The 22,345-nt window shown below is 42.5% G+C and overlaps 1 protein-coding gene across 7 annotated transcripts in view; it reads left to right on the forward strand.

The window, feature by feature from the left end:
• The window catches only part of LOC140211181 (voltage-dependent calcium channel subunit alpha-2/delta-2-like), a 1,200,890-nt gene that overhangs the window by 1,176,139 nt on the left and 2,406 nt on the right, over positions 1–22,345 (forward strand). For 4 of the 7 annotated variants that reach the window (XM_072280736.1, XM_072280738.1, XM_072280739.1 and 1 more), the window contains 6 exons: positions 524–676; positions 1,789–1,841; positions 9,509–9,564; positions 10,542–10,668; positions 12,207–12,316; positions 17,979–18,061. In XM_072280736.1, coding sequence (XP_072136837.1) covers positions 524–676; positions 1,789–1,841; positions 9,509–9,564; positions 10,542–10,668; positions 12,207–12,316; positions 17,979–18,061 — 582 coding nt within the window. The remainder of the gene's footprint in view (positions 1–523; positions 677–1,788; positions 1,842–9,508; positions 9,565–10,541; positions 10,669–12,206; positions 12,317–17,978; positions 18,062–22,345) is intronic. The other 3 variants (XM_072280737.1, XM_072280743.1, XM_072280740.1) reach the window with 2 other exon arrangements.

A 22,345-nucleotide genomic window follows, 5' to 3' on the forward strand; every position in this document is an offset into this window, starting at 1 on the left:
TAAATTCAATCTGCAATCCACTTTCAGAGCTGAAGACTGGTTGCTGTTGAAATTAACACTTGCTATATTCCATCACTCCAGAATATGCCCTAAAAAGGAAGTTTGTTAGAGTTGAAGATCAGATGCTTGTTGAAGGTCAACTCAGAGAGATAAAGGTATCTGAAATGTTTAATCTCTTTGTGGTAAAGATGACTCATTACAATTATACTCTCAAGGTTCCTCATCATAGGCTCGTCCAAAAGATTAAGATGTGTGGAATATACGGTGACTTGGCCATTTCGATTGAGAATTGGCTTGGCCATAGAAGACAGAGAGTAGTGGATGTGATTTCTTTTCTGGCCAGAGGTCCATGACAAGTGGTGTTCTGCAGAGAACTGAACTGAATTCTCTGCTGTTTGTGATATGTCGAAATGACTTCAATGGTAATGTGGATGAGTGAATGGGTACGTTTATAGATGACACAAATGTCATATGTCATATAGAAAAGCTTCAAAGTGGACTTTGTATCTGGTTATTTCTCCAGATTGGTATGTTCTTCAGTGAAGTGGATCCTAGTTTGATGAATGCACTCTACAATGCTTCATTCTACACAAGAAGGGAATCCTATGACTATCAGTCTGTGTGTGGCCCCTCCCATAATACTGACACAGGAGCAGCACCCAGATCCATCTTCATTGTAAGTTTATACTCACTGTTAGAAACCAAGAGACGAGGTGTGTCTTCCTTGTTATGTTGTAAATATATTTTATAAAAATATTGGAGATGAGGGTGGGAAAAGCCCTCTTTGATTGGGCTGCAGGAGGTAAGTGATGAAGAAAAATCACAGGAATCCCTCCAGGCTTGATGGTGTTGAAGAGTTCTTGGGCCCACAGCAGAGTTAGATCAGCCACACTGCCATAACAACCAGTAGTTATTGTCATCCTCTGTGTGATAAAATCTCTGAAAGACCAATGACTCCAAGAAATTTCTCAGGGGAAAACAGTGAGTAAAGTTCATAATGCAACAAAAGATAAAGTAAATATCCTGAGGGCATGAAAATAAGTAGATGGTATAAATAAACAGGATTATTGCTAAGTGAGAGCTGTTTGAATGGAACGCAGTATTGAAGGCTGAAGAAATAGATGTCACAGGGAAAATGGAGAACTGGTGTCTGATTGTACAGGTCTAGTGGCTAGATTTTACAAATTATGATAACATTCAAGATGATGGGGCAGCCCAAGCTAATTGGAAATGAAATGGTGGTACATGTAAGAATGGAGGTGACTATCAAATGTACACATGATGCCTGTGAATTGAGATAAAGGATAAGAGGAATCAGTCATACTAATAGCGGTGAACTGTATATAGTACAAAGGATTAAAAGGACAGTTCCAATTACAGGGAAACATTGAGCAATCTCCTGCCCTAACAAATAAACTGACAGGGAGAAAGAGGTACAAGATGTCTTTCTCATTCAATAAGCAAGAAGCTCAATAAGATGAAAACAATATCCCAGTATGAGACTCGGTAAGAGTAGTACATTGGGATAATATCTAGGGCACAGTCGTGTGGTCGGAACAATGTATAATTATCCAAATACAGCAAGTAATGGATTACAACCCGCAGCGATGAAAGGTGGTGTTAAGGAAGGTTACTGGAGAAATATTTAGTAAGTCAAACTGGGCAGCATCACAACTAGAATAGTGGCTCCTGCTAGAACTTACCTATTGAAGGGTAGCAGGAAATGTGAAGCTGTATTTCTCTATTGGCATGTAGAATCTCTAATTAGTGCTTTATGTTTTTGTTTAGCCTACTGTTTCTGATTTGCTGAACCTGGCTTGGTGGAGCTCAGCTGCTGCCTGGTAAGATAATTCTCTTATCTATAGGTCATACACTTCAGTACCTCGTGACTGAGTGTGTGGGCCAAATGATTATGTATTTTGTGTTTGTGTGTGGTCCTGATGGTGAGTGATATGGAGTCCAGGGTTCGAATTTGAAAAATAATTCCTATTTACCTTGCAAGATTTATAATTGAAAGATTCTCGCTCTGTCACTGAGTTGCTAATTTCTTTCCTCAAAGTGAGAACCTGTTGCCCAATGTTATCTGTCAGTCTCTGAGAATGGAAGCCTTACTTCCACTCTTGGACTTAATCAACAGTCAAGGAGCTGATATTAAAATCAATTCCCTGTATGTTGCACATGGCAAATTGAAAGGAGCATCCATTGTCACAATATTTGGTGCATTATCTCCTATGTGAGGTCAGTGGAATCTTTCATAAGTTAAATAGGAACGCGAAGAGTCGCCCAATGTAATAGACAATTAAAACACCCTGGTGACAGGAAATAATGCCTCCACTATATGGCATATACATAGTCATACTTCATTGATCCTGAGGGAAATTGGTTTTCATTACAGTTGCACCAACCAAGAATATAGTATAAATATAGCAATATAAAACCATAAATAATTAAATAGTAATGGTCATAGTCATACTTTATTAATCCCGGGGGAAATTGGTTTTCGTTACAGTTGTACAATAAATAATTAAATAGTAATAAAATTATAAATAATTAATAGTATTATGTAAATTATGCCAGGAAATAAGTCCAGGACTAGCCTATTGGCTCAGGGTGTCTGACCCTCCAAGGGAGGAGTTGTAAAGTTTGATGGCCACAGGCAGGAATGACTTCCTATGATGCTCTGTGTTGCATCTCGGTGGAATGAGTCTCTGGCTGAATGTACTCCTGTGCCCAACCAGTCCATTATGTAGTGGATGGGAAACATTGTCCAAGATGGCATGCAACTTGGACAGCATCCTCTTTTCAGACACCACCGTTAGAAATGTGAATCCATGGAAAGCATCTGCCACAGACAGCGTGCCTGGCTGAGTACTGAAGTCATATGCTAATCAACTGGCTGGAGTATTTACGGGCATCAGCGGCACTTAAATCCACAGTGATGAAGTGTGTTGAGAGGCTGGTGTTGAAGCATATCAGCTCCTGTCTGAGTGGCAACTTGGATCCACTCCAGTTTGCCTACCGAAGCAACAGGTCCACAGCAGATACCATCTCTTTAGCTCTTCACTCAACCCTGGAACATCTGTACAGCAAAGGTGCATATATCAGGATGCTCTTCTATCAACTACAGCTCGGCATTTAATACCATCATCCCCTCAAAACTAATCAGTAACCTCCAAGACCTGGGCCGCATTGGAATCCTGGATTCCCTCACTTGCAGACCCTAGTCAGTTCAGATTGGCAACACATCTCCTCCACAATCTCCATCAGCACAGGAGCACCACAGGAATGTGTACTTAGCCCCCTGCTCTACTCGCTTTACACCAATGCCTGTGTGGCTAAGTACAGCTCCAACACCATATATAAGTTTGCTAATGACATCATTGTTGTGGGCTGTGTCAAAGATGGTGATAAATCAGCATACAGGAGGGAGATTAAAAACTTGGCTGAGTGGCGTAATAACAACAACCTGTCACTCAATGTCAATAATACCAGCGAACTGATTGTAGACTTTAGGAGAAGGAAACCAGAGGTCCATGAGCCAGTACTCATCGGAGGATCAGAGGCAGAGAGGGTCAGTAACTTTAAATTCCTGGGTGCCACTATCTCAGAGGACCTGTCCTGCACCCATCGTATAAGTATAATTGAAATGAAAGCAATGTCACCAAAAACCTTGGCAAATTTCTATAGAGGTGTGGTGGAAAGTGTGCTGACTGGCTGCATTACAGCTTGATATGGGAACACCAATACCTACAAAAGGTAGTAGATTCAGCCCAGTACATCATGGGTAAAGCTCTCCCAAACACTGAGCACATCTACATGAAACGTAGTCGTAGAAAACCAGCATCCATCATTAGAGATCCTCGCCACCCAGGCCATGCTGCCGCCATCAGGTAGAAGATACAGGATTAATTCAGAAACAAAGGTTCTGAACTTAAAGAGGGGTAACTTTGAAGGTATGAGACGAGAATTAGCTAAGATAGACTGGCAAATGACACTTAAAGGATTGACGGTGGATATGCAATGGCAAGCATTTAAAGGTTGCATAGATAAACTACAACAATTGTTCATCCCAGTTTGGCAAAAGAATAAATCAAGGGAGGTAGTGCACCCGTGGCTGACAAGAGAAATTAGGGATAGTATCAATTCCAAAGAAGAAGCATACAAATTAGCCAGAGAAAGTGGCTCACCTGAGGACTGGGAGAAATTTAGAGTTCAGCAGAGGAGGACAAAGGGCTTAATTAGGAAGGGGAAAGAAGATTATGAGAGAAAACTGGCAGGGAACATAAAAACGGACTGTCAAAGCTTTTATAGATATGTAAAAAGGAAAAGACTGGTAAAGACAAATGTAGGTCCCCTGCAGACAGAAATAGGTGAATTGATTATGGGGAGCAAGGACATGGCAGACCAATTGAATAATTACTTTGGTTCTGTCTTCACTAAGGAGGACATAAATAATCTTCCAGACATAGTAGGGCACAGAGGGTCCAGTGAGATGGAGGAACTGAGCGAAATACATGTTAGTAGGGAAGTGGTGTTAGGTAAATTGAAGGGATTGAAGGCAGATAAATCCCCAGGGCCAGATGGTCTGCATCCTAGAGTGCTTAAGGAAGTAGCCCAAGAAATAGTGGATGCATTAGTGATAATTTTTCAAAACTCGTTAGATTCTGGACTAGTTCCTGAGGATTGGAGGGTGGCTAATGTAACTCCACTTTTTAAAAAAGGAGGGAGAGAGAAACTGGGGAATTATAGACCGGTTAGCCTAACGTCGGTGGTGGGGAAACTGCTAGAGTCAGTTATCAAGGATGTGATAACAGCACATTTGGAAAGCGGTGAAATCATCGGACAAAGTCAGCATGGATTTGTGAAAGGAAAATCATGTCTGACGAATCTCATAGAATTTTTTGAGGATGTAACTAGTAGAGTGGATAGGGGAGAACCAGTGGATGTGGTATATTTGGATTTTCAGAAGGCTTTTGACAAGGTCCCACACAGGAGATTAGTGTGCAAACTTAAAGCACACAGTATTGGGGGTAAGGTATTGGTGTGGGTGGAGAATTGGTTAGCAGACAGGAAGCAAAGAGTGGGAATAAACGGGACCTTTTCAGAATGGCAGGCGGTGACTAGTGGGGTACCGCAAGGCTCAGTGCTGGGACCCCAGTTGTTTACAATATATATTATTGACTTGGATGAGGGAATTAAATGCAGCATCTCCAAGTTTGCGGATGACACGAAGCTGGGTGGCAGTGTTAGCTGTGAGGAGGATGCTAAGAGGATGCAGGGTGACTTGGATAGGTTGGGTGAGTGGGCAAATTCATGGCAGATGCAATTTAATGTGGATAAGTGTGAAGTTATCCACTTTGGTGGCAAAAATAGGAAAACAGATTATTATCTGAATGGTGGCCGATTAGGAAAAGGGGAGGTGCAACGAGACCTGGGTGTCATTATACACCAGTCATTGAAAGTGGGCATGCAGGTACAGCAGGCGGTGAAAAAGGTGAATGGTATGCTGGCATTTATAGTGAGAGGATTCGAGTACAGGAGCAGGGAGGTACTACTGCAGTTGTACAAGGCCTTGGTGAGACCACACCTGGAGTATTGTGTGCAGTTTTGGTCCCCTAATCTGAGGAAAGACATCCTTGCCATAGAGGGAGTACAAAGAAGGTTCACCAGATTGATTCCTGGGATTGCAGGACTTTCATATGAAGAAAGACTGGATGAACTGGGCTTGTACTCGTTGGAATTTAGAAGATTGAGGGGGGATCTGATTGAAACGTGTAAGATCCTAAAGGGATTGGACAGGCTAGATGCAGGAAGATTGTTCCCGATGTTGGGGAAGTCCAGAACGAGGGGCCACAGTTTGAGGATGGAGGGGAAGCCTTTTAGGACTGAGATTAGGAAAAACTTCTTCACACAGAGAGTGGTGAATCTGTGGAATTCTCTGCCACAGGAAACAGTTGAGGCCAGTTCATTGGCTATATTTAAGAGGGAGTTAGATATGGCCCTTGTGGCTACGGGGGTCAGGGGGTATGGAGGGAAGGTTGGGGCGGGGTTCTGAGTTGGATGATCAGCCATGATCATAATAAATGGTGGTGCAGGCTCGAAGGGCCAAATGGCCTACTCCTGCACCTATTTTCTATGTTTCTATGTTTCTATACCAGTGCCCAAGAAGAACATGGTTATCTGCCTCAATGACTATATTCCCATAGCACCTACATCACTGTGATGTATTTATTTGACAGGTTCGTCATGAATCATATCAACTTGCTCCTGAGGAGTGACCTAGATCCACTCCAATTTGCCTACTATTCCAACAGATCAACAGCAAATGCTATTTCATTGGCTCTTCACTCATCTCTGTAATACCTGGGCAATTAAGATGTGTACATCAGGATGTTTTTCATTGACTAATCTAACCAATTTCCCTCAGGATCAATAAAGTATGACTATGACTATGACTATGACTACAGCTCAGCATTGAACACTCTCATCCCCTCAAAATTAATCATTAGGCTCCAAGATCTGGCCCTCAATAAATTCCGTGCAACTAGATCCTCGACTTCCTCAGTTAGTAGGGATTGGTAAAAGCATCTCCTCCACATTCACCATCAACACAGGTGCAGCACAAAGCTGTATGCTCAGCCCCCTGCTCTACACTTATGTCTGGATGGTTAAGTTCAGCTCCAATGCTGTATTTAAGTTTGCTGACAACACTACTGCTGTTAGTCGAATCAAAAGGTGGGACGAAATGGCATATAGGAGGGAGATTGAAAATCTGGTTGCATCATGCCACAACAATAACCTCTCACTCAACATCAGCAAAACCAAAGAGCTGATTATGGACTACAGGAGGAAGAAACCGGAGGTCCATGTGCCAGTCCTCATTAGGGGATAAGATGTGGAGAGGATCAGTAACTTTAGATTCCTTGGCATTAGCATATCAGGGGACCATCACAAAGAAGGCACAATAGAACGTTTACTTGCTTGGATGTTTGTTAGAAGATTTGGCACATCACCAAAAAATCTGACAAGCTTCTATAGATGCAGGGGTAGCACAGTGGCATATCAGATGGAATAACACTATTACAGCACCAGCAATCGGGGTTCAATTTCACCACCGTCTGTAAGGAGTTTATATATTCTCCCCGTGACCATGTGGGCTTGCTCTGCTTTCTCCCATATTCCAAGGGTGAGGAGGAAAATGGGTCACATGGGTATAATTGGGCCAGCACTGTCTCAATGGGCCGAAAGGGCCTGTTTTGTGCTGTCTGTCTAAATAAATAGATAAAATGCACAGTGGAGAGTCTCCTAATTGGATGCATCATGGCCTGGTATGGAAACACCAATGCCCAGGAATGGAAAAGGCTACAGAGAGTGATGTTTGCAGCTCTGTCCATCACAAGCAAAGACCTCCCACCATTAAACACATTTACATGCAGTGCTGCCACAAGAAAGCAGCATCAATCATCAAGGTCCCCACGTTCTCACTACTACCATCAAGCAAGAGGTACAGGAGCCTTAGGTCTCACACCACCAGGTTCAGGAATAGTTACTACCCTATAACCATCAGGCTCCTAAACTGGCATCGATAACTTCACTCAAAACAAATCTCAGCTGATTCTACAACCTACAGACTCACTTTCATGGACTCTTTACAACTCATGTTCTCAATATAACTTTTTATTTGCACAGTTTGTCTTCTTTTGCACATTGCTGTTTGTCTGTCTTTGCTTAAGTATAATTTTTTGCAAATTCTGTTGTATTTATTTTCCTATAAATGTCTGCAAGAAAATGATTCTCAAGATAACATACAGTACATGTACTTTGGTACAGGTGTCCCCCACTTTTCGAAACTCCACTGTTACGAAAGACCTACATTAGTACCCTGTTTTCGTTTTCAGAAGGTGTTTTCACTGTTACGAAAAAAAAATTCAGCGCGCGATAAAAAATCAGCGCGTGAAAAAATCAGCACGCGATAAAAGGCAGCGCGCCCCGAGCAGCCACTCTCCCCCAGATTTTGAACGGCATTGCTTTAACACGTGCCTGTGAGCAGCCGTTTGCAAGATGAGTTCTATGGTGTCAGAAAAGCCTGAAAGAGCTCGTAAGGGTGTTACACTTAGCGTAAAAAAAGACATAATTTAGCGTTTTGATCGTGGTGAATGAAGTAAGGACTAAGTGAGTTTGACTTGTGGAAGCTGACGAACATGATGTTGAAGAGGTTTTGGTATCCCATCACCAAGAACTGACAGATGAAGAGCTGATGCAATTGGAAGAAAAAAGAATAACAATCGAAACCAAATGAGTAATGATAATGTACGACTTTAATTTTGAAAGGGTACGTCGGTTTAGGAGATATTTGCAGGATGGTTTGAGTCCTTATTAAAGAACTGTGTGATAGAAAAATGCGCGAGGCTCAGCAGTCAAGCAAGCCTTCCACATCAGCCACAGCAGACGACGGACCTCGACCTTCGACATCGAGGTGGGCAGAGAGAGAAGAAGGTGAGCTGCCTGCTCTAATGGAAACAGATGACAAGATGACACCCCAGTGTCCCACCACCCCAACCCCCAGGCCACAGACAGATACCGATTCGCGAAGAATGCAAAGGTAGCCGGGAAGCACACAGCACATCTTTAAGAGAAAAGCCAAAATAAACATGCTAATTAATTAGGTGCCGCCGACACGTAGTTGTCGGCCCAGATCAGAGACAACGCGATCAGAAATCGGCACTGATCTGGGCCGACAATTACAGGCGGCACCTAATTAATTAGCATGTTCGTTTTGGCTTTTTTCTTAAAGATGTGCTGTGTACCTCCCGGCTACCGCTGGACCCCTGCATGCTTCACGGATCGGTATCGGTTGGTGGCCTGGAGGGAGGGGGCCACTGCACCATCCAAACTCTGACTCAGCCTAACATACCATCATCAGTGTGCTCGGCGCTTTCCCAATTCTGGTAAGTGATACTACACTGTACATACGTTATTTCTACTTTATATCGGCTGTGTATTTTTACGTGTTATTTGGTATGATTTGGCAGCTTCATAGTTTAAAGGTTCCTGGAGAGGGTATTCTTGCCAACAGCGCTTGCGTGAGATTTTCTGCCGACGGCACTTACGTGAGATTTTCACTATGGAGAACAGTTCAGTAATGATTGTGGAAAAGTATTTCTACTTTATATAGGCTGTGTATTTATCATATCATTCCTGCTTTTACTATATGTTACTGTTATTTTAGGTTTTATGTGTTATTTGGCATGATTTGGTAGGTTATTTTTGGGTCTGCGAACGCTCACAAAATTTTCCCATATAAATAAATGGTAACTGCTTCTTCGCTTTACGACATTTCAGCTTACGAACCGTTTCATAGGAACGCTGTACCTTCGGATGGCGGGGGAAACCTGTACTAAATTTTACATTGAACTTTGCAGCTGAGTTTCCATTTCCTTATTACCCGCACAGTAATGTTCATGTATCACATCATCTCTAATGATTGTCTTTTACCTTCTTCTGTTAGGTCTTTATTGCAACAGTTGTTGTATACGTTAACCTTCCAGATCAGCTTCCAAGCAGGTACAAATTAATGATGTTTCTCTTCAGGGTGGGTGAAGTGCGAAGAAAAAGAATTAAACAAATCATTTAGGCCTTGGATCACTCCTCTGCAGATAGAGAGATTTACAATCTAAAGCTCTTACGTAATATCAGAAGTATGAAAAAAAAACAATCCAGCATGCTCTGGGTGGCATTCACTGACTTTGTGCGATGGAAAAGAGAACGGGTTCTACACTTGGGGCATTGTGTCCATCAGGAGAGTTACATTATTCGTCAGCATACTGGACATCTGGGGATATTTCAGTCCCTATCAGACACCTTGTGATTGTCATGCTTAACATTTATCTACAGGTACACAACATGAAGTCCTCCAGGGGTTTCAAACTGTGAACCTGTATTTGTACTCAGAACATTTATTTTGCTCGTGATATTTATTCCATGCCCTGGACTTACAAGGGTTTCTTGAAGAGGGGCAGAGTATGAAGGGCCCTCACAGATGAGATAGGGTGGGGCTTTTGATCAATTTCTCTGGCAGAGCACCATGAGGAGATGGGCCAGAAGCCTAGAACCACCTCTTCCTCATATGAAGAGGAAAAGAATGACAAGGGAAGGCAACAAGATTACCGGGAGCATTGAATGATGAAGCTTGGTAGTGGAGCTGTTATAAAGGGGTATTGTTGAGAGGAGAAGGAGGTGTGCCTATTTCCTCTCGGACAGGAGACACTAAAGATTCTCAGCTATACTGGCCATTACCACTGCTGACTCTCAAATGACTGTGGTGCCCAGTCAGAAAAAGCCCAGAGTCAGGGAAGCACCTGGGCCATTTCACCCAGACACATTTACCAAGATTACTTCCAGCAAGGCTGAAGAATGTCCCTGAATCTTAACAAACATTAAATATTCTTCATCACTAAATGCTATTTACTGCTGCTGCTGAGTTCAGCTTAGTTATTTGAACTGGTTGCATTCATGAATATTTCTTCTCTTTCCTTTATTAGCAGATGACACATTGGCAGACAGTACTGAACTGAGGGAGACAAGCTGTGTCACCAAGCAGACACAGTACTACTTTGGCAGCAACAGAAGATCCTACAGCAATTTAATTGATTGCAACAACTGCTCCAGGTGTGTAACTGAGTCAATAGTCCATGGCAACTCCCACAGAAATAAATCCAATGTAAAAGCTGACTAACTAATAGTTCATAGACCCTGTCTGACCTCTGTCTTAGTCAGGACAAGAATCCCAATGTTGGACTCCACCCTCCTGTTGCCAAAGAAGGATGGGGAAATTCCATTATGGAATCATGACCATCAAATGACATTGGGGTTGTGTTTGGATGTGATGCTTCAAGTCAAATGTCAATTCCAAAATTGTCCAAAAGAAAAGGAAAATGCAGTCACATGTATGGGGATTGCTGCTCTGGTAGTTAAGGTAGAGCCTTATCATGCTGAGAGACTATAGCAGTAGCTAAATAACCCAGAATAGGTGTTGGAGTATAACATGCTTAAAGGGCCATCCTACAGCAAAGGGTCAATTTGAGCCCCAGCCCACTGTCATCACCAATTCAGTGGACTCTGAAAACGTTCACTCATTCCTCAATCATTCCCTATTTACTTGTGCACAAGGGGAACAGCACGACCCCTGTCACCAAACTGCTCTGAAATCTGAACAGAGAAATACCAGTCTTTTACAGAATTGACCAGCAGTTACAGATATTGACCAAATGATAACCTTGTGTACATTCAAATTTCTTACTTGCATGGTCAATCACCATTCACAATACAGGTGTTAAAAGTCAATAGAACCTAAAAGCTCAGACACAAGGAAATCTGCAGATGCTGGAAATTCAAGCAACACACACAAAAAATGCTGGTGAATGCAGCAGGCCAGGCTGCACCTATAGGAAGAGGTACAGTCAATGTTTCGGGCCGGGACCCTTCGTCAGGACTAACTGAAAGAAGAGATAGTAAGAGACAAAGGGTCCTGGCCCGAAAGGTTGACTGTACCTCTTCCAATAGATGCTGCCTGGCCTGCTGTGTTCACCAGCAGTTTTTGTGTGAGAAGCTAAAAGCTAACAACTTATGACACTTTGAAGTTACTTTAATTACTTTAGTTGTTAGCCATTAGTTGATGTGTGCCTTGCATCCTTATCTTGTCTCAAAGACTCCAGAGCCCCGCTGTGCAAAGGGAAGCTACCCTCTGCACAGGCCTTTCTTGCCTGGCTGACTGCACATGATCTGTAAACTGTCCTTGCCTGGACATTATCTTAACTCTTACTTTGCTGCAACTTCCAATCCACTTCCTCTGCTCCCATGCCTTGTGTACCTCGGAGGGAGATGTGCTGGTTAATGAAACAGGAAAGTATTGTCGTCAGTAGAAACAGACTGCTTTAAGACTAAGCAACACACATCAAAGTTGCTGGTGAACGGGCAGAATTCCTGTTGTTTGCGCTTTAAAACTAAGTGTATTTTGCCTTGGTGACTGGGAAACTCCAAAGCTTTTAATATCTTGAATATTTTACTATTCTTGAAAACTATTTTCAGGTTTTGATTGCAGTGAAGACATTTATAACTTTGGTTTTGTTCCATTCTATAGAATCTCTCAGAAGACTGTGTTAGTACAATAAATGCAGACTGTCAGTAAATCTTTGTTCTCATCACAGGTTTTATCATGCGCAGAGATTGGCCAGAACCAACCTACTGTTTGTGGTGGCAGAGAAGCTGACCTGTAGTCAGTGTGACAGAACCAAACTGATCCACGCTGAAGTAAGATGTATCCTGTCACATGCCGCAGCACATTGTTAATATTGGAGCTAAAAGAATGTTCAGAGTTTCACTAGGAGGATCCAGGGACCTGGTATCAGGATGCAGCTGTTTACGCTGTTGTCTCGTAGGTCAAACAACCCAGGTGCTGTCTATCTTGCCATTCACTCTGAGTCTGCACTGTTGTCCTTCAAGTATTTGCCTCCCCTATCCCAAACGTATGCCAGGGGAGGGATTGGCAGTAAAAATGATGTAACTTAATGTAGATAATGGCAACAAAAAAATCCAAGGAGAGTCATAGAGCCGTAGAGCACAGCAGCAGGCCGTTCAGTCTAATACGTCGATGCTGACCATTTCGTCCATCAATATGTCGATGCTGACCATTTTGTCCATCAGTGATAATCCCATCTGCCCACGTTAGGCTCATCTCCTAAGCCTCGTGAATGCTGTGATTATATTCAGCTCAATTCAGTCCAAGTTTATTGTTATTTAACTATATGAATTCAGCCAAACGAGAAGGCGTTACTGTGGGGTCAGAGTGCAAAGACACATTGCCAACAGTCACACACAGTAAGCACACACAAGATCACAATCACGTAATAGGAGACCTGATGATCATCCCCCCCACCCCCACTGAGATCATTTGTCGACTGGCCCCTGCCACCCATTAGGTGACACTGTGGCTTTGAGGTCCAGTTCTTTTCCCTACGCCCGATTCCCACTAGACGAATCCATGGCTTTGAGGCCCAGTCCACACGTATACAAAACACAACCCGACAAATATCTATGTGTATAGTCCAGACCCCCCCCCCCAGTCCATTTTAAATCTTCAGTCGCCGCAACTGCACTACACCACTCCCAGTAGAGCGCGATGGGTGGGGTGCCTCAAATTCGACGGCTGGAAGGCAAGCAACCCCGCAGCTTGAGGCCTGAGCCCGTTGAACATAGAAATCTGCAGCACATTACAAGCCCTTCAGCCCAGAATGCTCTGCTGACCATGTAACCTACTCTAGAAACTGCCTAGGATTTCCCTACTGCATAGCCCTCTATTTTTCTAAGCTCCATATACCTTTCTAAGAGGCTCTTAAAAGGCTCTACTGTATCTGCCTCTACCACCATCACTGGCAGTGCATTCCACGCACCCACCACTCTCTGGGTGAAAAACTTACCTCTGACATCCCCTTTATACCTACTTACAAGCATCTTAAAACTATGCCCCCTCGTGTTAGCCCTGGAAAAAAGCCTCTGGTTATCGACACGATCAATGCCTCTCGTCATTTTATACAGCTCTATCAGGTCACCTCGTATCCTCTGTTGCTCCAAGGACAAAAGGCCAAGCTCACTCAACCTATTCTCATAAGGCATGCTCCCCAGTCCAGGCAAGATCTTTGTAAATCTCCTCTGCATTCTTTCTAACATATCCACATCCTTCCTGTAGTGAAGTGATCAGAACCAAACACAGGACTCCAAGTGGGGTCTGACCAAGGTCCTATACAGTTGTAACATTACCTCATGGCTCTTGAACTCAATCTCATAGTTGATAAAGGCCCAACACACCATACGCCTTCTTAACAACACTGTCAACCTGTATAGCAGCTTGGAGTGTCCTATGGACACTGACCCCAAGATTTCTCTGATCCTCCATACTGCCAAGAATCTTACCATTAGTACTATATACTGTCTTCAAATTTGACCTACCAAATTGAACCACTTTACACTTAGCTGGGTTGAACTCCATCTGCCACTTCTCAGCCCAGTTCTGCAACCTATCGATGTCCCACTGTAACCTCTGACAATCCTCCAAACTATCCACAACACCCCCACCTTTGTGTCATCAGCAAACTTCCTAACCCACCCTTCTACTTCTTCATCTAGGCCATTTATAAAATCACAAAGGGGGGGGGGGGGGTCCCAGAACAGATCCCTGCGGAACACCGCTGGTTACCGCCCTCATGCAGAATACGAACCATCTACAACCATCCTTTGCCTCCTGTGGGCAAGCCAATTCTGGATCCACAAAGCAAGATCTCCTTGGATCCCATGCCTCCTTACTTTCTGAATGAGCCTTGCATGGGGAATCTTATCAAATGCCTTACTGAAATCCATATACACTACATCCACTGCTTTGCCTTCATCAATGTGTTTTGTTACATCCTCAAAGAATTCAATCAGGCTCGTAAGGCACAACCTGCTCTTGACAAAGCCATAGTGACTATCGCTAATCAGATTATGTCTCTCCAAATACTCATAAGTCCTGCCTCTCAGGATCTTCTCCAACAACTTACTCATTACTGAAGTGAAACTCAATGGTCTATAATTTTCTATGTTATCTCTACTCCCTTTTTGAACAAGGGAACAATATTTGCAATCCTCCAATCCTCTGGTACTTCTCCCATTCGTGTTGATGATGCAAAGATCATCACCAAAGGCTCAGCAACCTCCTCCCTCACATCTCACAGTAGCCTGGGGTATATCTCATCAGGTAGCGGTGACTTATCTAACTTAATGCTTTTTCAAAAGCTCCAGCACATTCCCTTTCTTAATGTCTATATGCTCAAGCATTTCAATCCGCTGTAAGGCAACTCCACAATTGCCAAGGTCCTTTTCCCCGATGAATACTGAAGCAAAGTATTCATTAAGTACCTCCGCTACCTCCTCTGACTCCATGCACACATTTCCACTATCTCTTCTGATTGGTCCTATTCTCAAACAGTTCATCCTCTTGCTCTTCACATACTTGTAGAATGCCTTGGGGTTTTCTGTAGTCCTGCTCACCAAGGCCTTTTCATGGCCCCTTCTTGCTCTCCTAATGTCATTCTTAAGCTCCTTCTTAGCAACCTTGTAATTTGAATACCACTAAAAACTCTGCTGTCAGCCAAGCAACACCCTGGGAGGGCAGCTTCAACTTCGTTCTGTTAATATCTGACTCCACTACCTACTTTAATAATGCATTCCAGACATCAGCCACCTTCTTTTTAAAATACTCTCCCCCTCAGACTGCTTTAAAATTCTGCCCACTCACCTTTAAACTTGTGTCCTCTTGATTTTGATACTCCTACCAAGGAAGAAAGATTCCTATAATCTACCCTATCTGGGCCTCTCATAATTTTATACACCCCTATCAGGTCACCCTTCAGTCTCTCAGCAAACCCCGCTTACCTAACAACTAAGTTCTCCAATTCAAGCAACTTCCTTGTGAACCTCCTCCGCACTCTCTCCAGCAAAATCACAACCTTCCTATAACGTAGCAACCACAACTGCACACAGCTCCAACTGTATACTAAACGATGTTTTGAGAAGTTACAACATGCCTGAACTCTTCTCCTCCATGGTCATTCCATCTGCCATTGCTCTGTCCAATTTTCCAGCAGATCTATATCCTGTTTTAGCTTTAGACAACCTCCCTCACTCTCCACAACAGCACCAACGTTCATGTTATTCACCAAACTACTAATCATATACCTTTACATAACATCTGTTAATATATATTACAAACAGTAAAGGTCCCTTACTGATAATTGTGGTATGTCACTGCTTACCTGAACCCTGTATCACCATCCTCTGTCTCCTATCACCCAGTCAATTTTGGATATCATGTGCCTTAACCTTTCAGAGAAGTCTAGCATGCAAGATTTCCAAAGGTGTTACCAAAGTCCACGTAAACAAAGACTATTGCTCTGTTGTCATCAGTCTTCTTAGTTACCTCCTTACAAAAAATCTCAAATCAGGGAGACAAGATTTCATCTGTAGAAAGCCATGTTGTTGTGTACCTTTAATAGAATTTACGAGCCCCGATCTCTTGCTGTCTTGGCTTTCAAACGCTCCACCTATTTCACCCAAGTATCTGCTCCCAATGCACTTTCACCAGATCCTCTCTTACACTATTGAAATCAGTCTTCTCCCAATTTAGACCAACCTTATTCCTTTCCACAACTACCTTGAAACCTAGAGGATGACAGTCACTATTGCAATGTGCCCCTCCCCCTTTCTGATACTTCCACCAAATATATTTACAAAAGTCAATTAAATCTCCTATCTAGTTGAACCCTTTGCACTTTGCCCAAAAACTGGCCACCCTTGTATGTCATCAATGAGACAATTCCAGTCAATATTGGGAAAGATAACACCACCCCCCCCCGCCCCCCACTGCAGTAACCCTATTGCCCTCACACCTTTCTGTGATTTTCTCAAATACCTGTGCCTCTCATTCCTGGTGAGTATTGGGAGACGGAATGAAACAAGTTGAATGGCAAGTTTATACTTGTATACCGCCAAATGAGACAAATAAGTCATTTACCACAAATAAATTAACAAATAATAAGGTGCATTTATTGCACAAGTAAGCAGTATGTATATGCTACTGGTACTACATGTTTGATGAGACTCTGGTGGTGTGATCACCCCATTCCTATTCCTAAAGTGTACTCAAATGGCCAGCAGCACGATCGATCCATAGTAGTACTGCCATGATATTCTCCCTGATAAATAAAGAGACTCCCCCTTCTTGGCTGTGTTTCCCCCTCTCAGGTCAGATTCAGATCCATTTATTTATCGCATGTACGTTGAAACATGCAATGAGATGCTTCATTTGCATTAACAACCAACACTTAGTGGAGGCAGCCCATATGTGTCACCATTCCGTCTCAGCTGTCAGTCCTGCTCTTCACCAAAACCACATTTCCATGACTAGAATAAATCATAATTCTGCTCCCTGATCCACTCCTGAAGCTAATCCATTTTATCTATGAGGCTCCTTACATTAAAATGTAAAAAAAAACAGAGATGAGGAGAAATTTTTTTAGCCAGAGGGTCGTGGATTTATGGAATTCGTTGCCACATACAGCTGTGGAGGCCCGATCATTGAGGGTTTTTAAGGAGGAGATTGATAAGTATCTAATTAGTCAGGGTATCAAGGGATATGGGGAAAAACCTGGAAATTGGAACTAGATGGGAGAATAGTTTAGCTCATGGTGGAGTGACGGAGCAGACTCGATGAGTTGAATGGCCTACTTCTGCTCCTTTGTCTTGTGATCTTGTGAAAATATGTGCAGATAAGCCTACCAGCTCTCATGCGCCTTATCATTACCTGTGTCTGCTCTTGTCACTGCACTTGCTTAATTTATTGTCCACATTTGAGTCATTCTCCCAATTCCACCCCCCCCCCACAAAGCATTGCTACTGTGCTTACCACTCCTTTGCCAAAGGATGTAAATGGGCAAGTTGTAGAGTTTCAGGGAAAATGGAAGTGGGGTGGGACTGATAAGATTTCTCTGCTGGAAGCCAGTGGGATGAATTGCCACATTAAGTAAGTAATCTAGTGAGAGGATCCGGTGGCCTCTGTCAAGACTCTGGTGTGAGAGTATCCAGTGATAGACTGTAATGACCTGGTAGGAGAAGTTCCGGTGACAGTGAATTCAGAGATTTGCCATGAAGAAGCTGTGTGGAAAATTCTCATCAGAAGCAGTCCAGTGTCTTGATGTGAGGGAATCCAGCAATCTGATGTGACAGGAGATCTGGTGACCTGGTTACTGGAATCAGCAGGTAACTCAGCATTTTCCTTAAGAGGATTTGGGAAGTCCACTCCCAGGCCGATGTATGTTTGCTTTTATGGCTTCTGTCCTGTGCTATGAATCGATCACATCACTATACTTCCTTAACATTTCTGTTGCCAGCTGATGGACCGAATCAATGTGAAGAAGTGTTGAATCCTCGGTATCGGAAAGGACCGGAAGACTGTTTCGATTACAATGCATCAGTACGTGTTCTAGTGAATCTCCAGTGATGAAATTTTACTCTGAGGCAATTTCAACAACTTCCCCAAAGACTCATTGACTCATTGAGTCCTAAAGAAGGGTCTCAGTCCGAAACATCAACTATCTATTCATTTCTATAGATGCTGCCTGACCTGCTGAGTTCCTCCAGCATTTTGTGTGTGTTGCTTGGGTGTCAGTTATGTTTTTGCGTGTTTAGCAGAGGATTGTGTGCTTCTGGAGGTGGTGAGATGGAACTGGTGGAGGAGGAGGAACTTTAATCAAATAATCAAGCCCACGGTAACTGTGAGGAGAACACAAAACCAGGGAGAGACCAATCCCAGAAGTAAGACAGCACCTTGGAGCCTTTTCTCTTTAGGAAAGAAATATGAGTGGGAATCTGACTCAGCTTTTCATAATGATAAAGGTTTTGTCAGAATGGATCGAAAGAACCAATACAGAACGTAAGCATATCAGTCATTTTTACAATTTAGGACAATAGAAAGTAGGAAGATAAGAAGATTACTAACTAGTTGGTAAGTACCTGCAAGCAATCACAGGAATGCACAGTGATAAAAGAAAACTATTTTAAGAAGGAACTTGACAACTTCATGTCATGAAATGGCAATAGGAATATACTGAGAGACCATTGTGGATAGTGGGTTAAATAGGGAGGGAGAGGATTGTTTACCCCTATTGTTTTATAACTGACCGGAAGCAGGATCTTCAACACTGCCAATTACTCTTATAATCATAAAGATTTCTAGAAAGTCAACAATGTCCTTCACCCATAGACCTACTCTCAAAAAAAGTTCTCACCTAATTCTCATTCCTGACAGGTATAATATCTCAATCTTGTGCCATTCTGTTACTTTTCCCTGCAGCTTTTCCAATGCCCCTGTATCAATTTTATCAAAATATGAAGACCAGATCATTTCATAATATAGTACATAATACAATATGGATGATAACTGCTAATGTTTGATATAAATTCAGCATAACATTTATATGTTCAATTCTTTCCCTCTGAAAATGAAGTCCTTTGCATTCTTTATTTTTGTAATAAACTTATTAATGTGTGTCACCTCTTTGAATGATTCATGCATATGTAGCCCATATCTGTCTGTTTCTCTACCCCTTGTAGCATCTTTCCCAAGAAGTTCAGAGCCTCTTTGTCCTTCATACCACTAATTTATATTGGTTAATTTGCTCATTATTTATCCATTCTGCATTTCAATTATACCCATAATTTAGTGCATTCCACATGCTTTGAGGTTGCATTTCTAATTAGAGTCATAGACATAAAGCACTATAGAACAGAAATGGTTGAGCACATTAATGCTGACCTTTTTGCCCAGCCACACTAATATCATATGCTCGCATTAGGATGTACCCTTTGATGCCTTATTTATTGTTTAAATAAAGGGTGGAAAGCAGTGTCCCAGCACACACCTTGTCAGCCACCTCTTCCTACCTTTTGCCAGACTGAGTACTATCACATACAAAATGATGGAGGAACTCAGCAGGTCAGGCGGCATCTATGGAAATGAACAGACAGTCGACATTTCGGGCCGGTACCCTCCTTTGTGACTGAGAAGGAAGGGGGAAGATGCCAGAAAAAGCAGGTTGGGAAAGGGGAAGGAGGATAGCTGGAAGGTGACAGGTGAAGCTGGGTGGGTGAGAAAGGTCGATGGCTGGAGAGGAAGGAATCTGAGTGGAGAGGAGAGTGGACCATAGGAGAATGTGAAGGTGGGGACCCAGGGGAAGTAATAAGCAGGTGAGAAGAGGTAAAAAGTGAGATTCGCGAATAGAAGAGGGGAGAGGAAATATTTGTTTACTGGAAGGAGAAATCGATATCCATGCCCTCAGGTTGAAGGCTACCCAGACAGACTATAAGGTGTTGCTCCTCCACCCTGAGAGCGTCCTCATCTTGGCACAAGAGGAGACCATGGACTGACATGCCAGAATGGGAATGGGAATCAGATTTGAAACGTTTGGCCACTGGGAAGTCCTGTTTGTGGCGGATGCTGCGGAAGGGCTCAATGAAGCAGTCCTCCAATTAAAGACAGGTGTCACCAATGTAGAGGGGGCTGCATCGGGAGCACCTATCACAGCAGATTCACAGTGAAGTGTTGCCTCACTTGCAAGGACTGACTGAGTCCCTGAAAGGAGGTGAGGGAGGAGGTTTATGGGCAGGTGTGGCACTTTGGTCACTTGCAGGGATAGGTGAAAGGAGGGAGACTGGTGGGGAGGGACAAGTAGACAAGGGAATCGTGGAGGAAGCGATCCCTGCATAAAACGGACTGTTCAATGCTCCTGATGCAGCCTCCTCTACATTGGTGAGACCTGTCATAAATTGGCAAATTGCTTCATTGATAATGGTCACCATTATAACTATTTAGATAAGGTAATTACTTCTACTGTTTGGAACTTGGTACTGCTCAGCACAGAGAAAGTCATTTGGCCCATTTAGCTATGCATTTAGTTCCATAAAACTGCGCCTTCCCAATATCACGGCAACTTCATACAATACATCAGTGGTAGTTTTCTAGAACAGAATATTATTCAAAATTGTTTAATGTCATTTCCAGTACACAAGCGTACAGGAGAACAAGATAATGGTTATTCCTGATACAATGCAGCGCAACACAATAATAAGAAAAAAACACAATAAATTTAAATACATAAGATAGCTTATATACATAGATTGACTGTATGTCCATAAAATGATGCAAGTGAACTACAAGAGAATGATCTGGTCCTGTGCAATGAGACAGTTAAAATTAATGATCTTGCAGTCTGGGATCCATTTGGAAGGGGTAAACACAGCATGAATGGATTTCTCATAGAAATGGAAAGTGCAGTAATTTGATCTAAACAATGCTTGAAACAAGAACGGCCTGGCTAGCATAGACTGGGAATACAGGCTATATGGTGGGACAGTTCAGGAACTGTGGAAGACTTTCAAAGAGATTTTTCATGATGATCAACAAAATTGAATTCCAGTTAAAAGCAAGAATAGGAAGGGTGGGGAGATTCAGCCTTGGATAACTGAGGAAATAAATGAAAAGTACATTTATACAAAGTCACCAAGAGTAATGGGAAACTGGAACATGGAAAAACTTTAAAAAGCAATGAAGAATCACAAGCAAGCAATAAGGGACTTTAGATTATGAAAATAAACTAGCACAAAATATAAAACAGATAGTAAACGCTTTTAAAATTATATAAAGCTGAAAAGGGTAGTTAAAGTGAACATTGGACCCCTGGAATATGAGAAGAGGGAATATTGGGTAACGTAATAGTCATTCAAGGCCTCAGCCATTTCAGCATTACCCAATAATCCCTGTTTTGACTATTTTGTGTCAGTCTTCACAGTGGAGGATACTTCTAACATGCAATAAGAAGTTATAGATGTGTGGACTTCCATACAATCACTGTCACTAAAGAGGTAGTGATGAGCAAATTGTGGGCCTAAAGTTAGACAAGTCCCATGTACCTGATGAGATGCATCCCAAGGTACTGAAAGAAATGATACAGAAAAAAATTACCTTACTAAATATACGGTGGACATATCAGTGATAATTTCACTATTTTCTGGGCTCTGGGCAGATTGAAAGACAGCAAATATCATACCATTGTTAAAAAAGGCATGTAACTGTAGGCCTGTTAGCTTAATGTCTGTAGTCGGGAAAATGTGTGAAGCTATCATTAAGGAAGAAATAACAAGGCATCTGGGTAGAAGTGGTTCCATCATTCAGACCCAGCATGACATCATGAGGGCAGGTCCTGATGACAAACTTAATGGAGTTCTTGAGGATATAACAAGTGCAGTGGATAGAGGGGAACAGGTGGATGTTATACCCTTGGATTTCCAGAAGGTATCTAATACGGAGTTACATAAAAGACTTATCCATTAGATAAGGATGCATGAAGTTGGAAGTAATGTATTAACAGGATAGAAGTTTTTATAATCAAGGGAAGGCAGAGAGTTGGGATAAGTAGGTGTTTTTTTGGTTGGTAGTCCGTTGTGAGTGAAGTGACACAGGGGTCAGTGCTGGGTCCATAAATGTTCATGATACTCATAAATGACCTGGAAGAGTGGACTGAGTGTAGCGAATCTAAGTTTGTTGTTGACACTAAATTGAGCAGAAAAGCAAATTGTGCAGTGGATGTGGAGAGTCCACAGAGAGATATAGATAGGTTAACTGAGTAGACAAGTGTTTGGCAGATGGAGTACAACATTGGTAAATGTAAGGTCATCCACTTTGGAAGGAAAAATGGAGGAT

This window comes from Mobula birostris, chromosome 16 (genome assembly GCF_030028105.1).
Source record: "Mobula birostris isolate sMobBir1 chromosome 16, sMobBir1.hap1, whole genome shotgun sequence".
Classification (NCBI taxonomy): Eukaryota; Metazoa; Chordata; class Chondrichthyes; order Myliobatiformes; family Myliobatidae; genus Mobula; species Mobula birostris.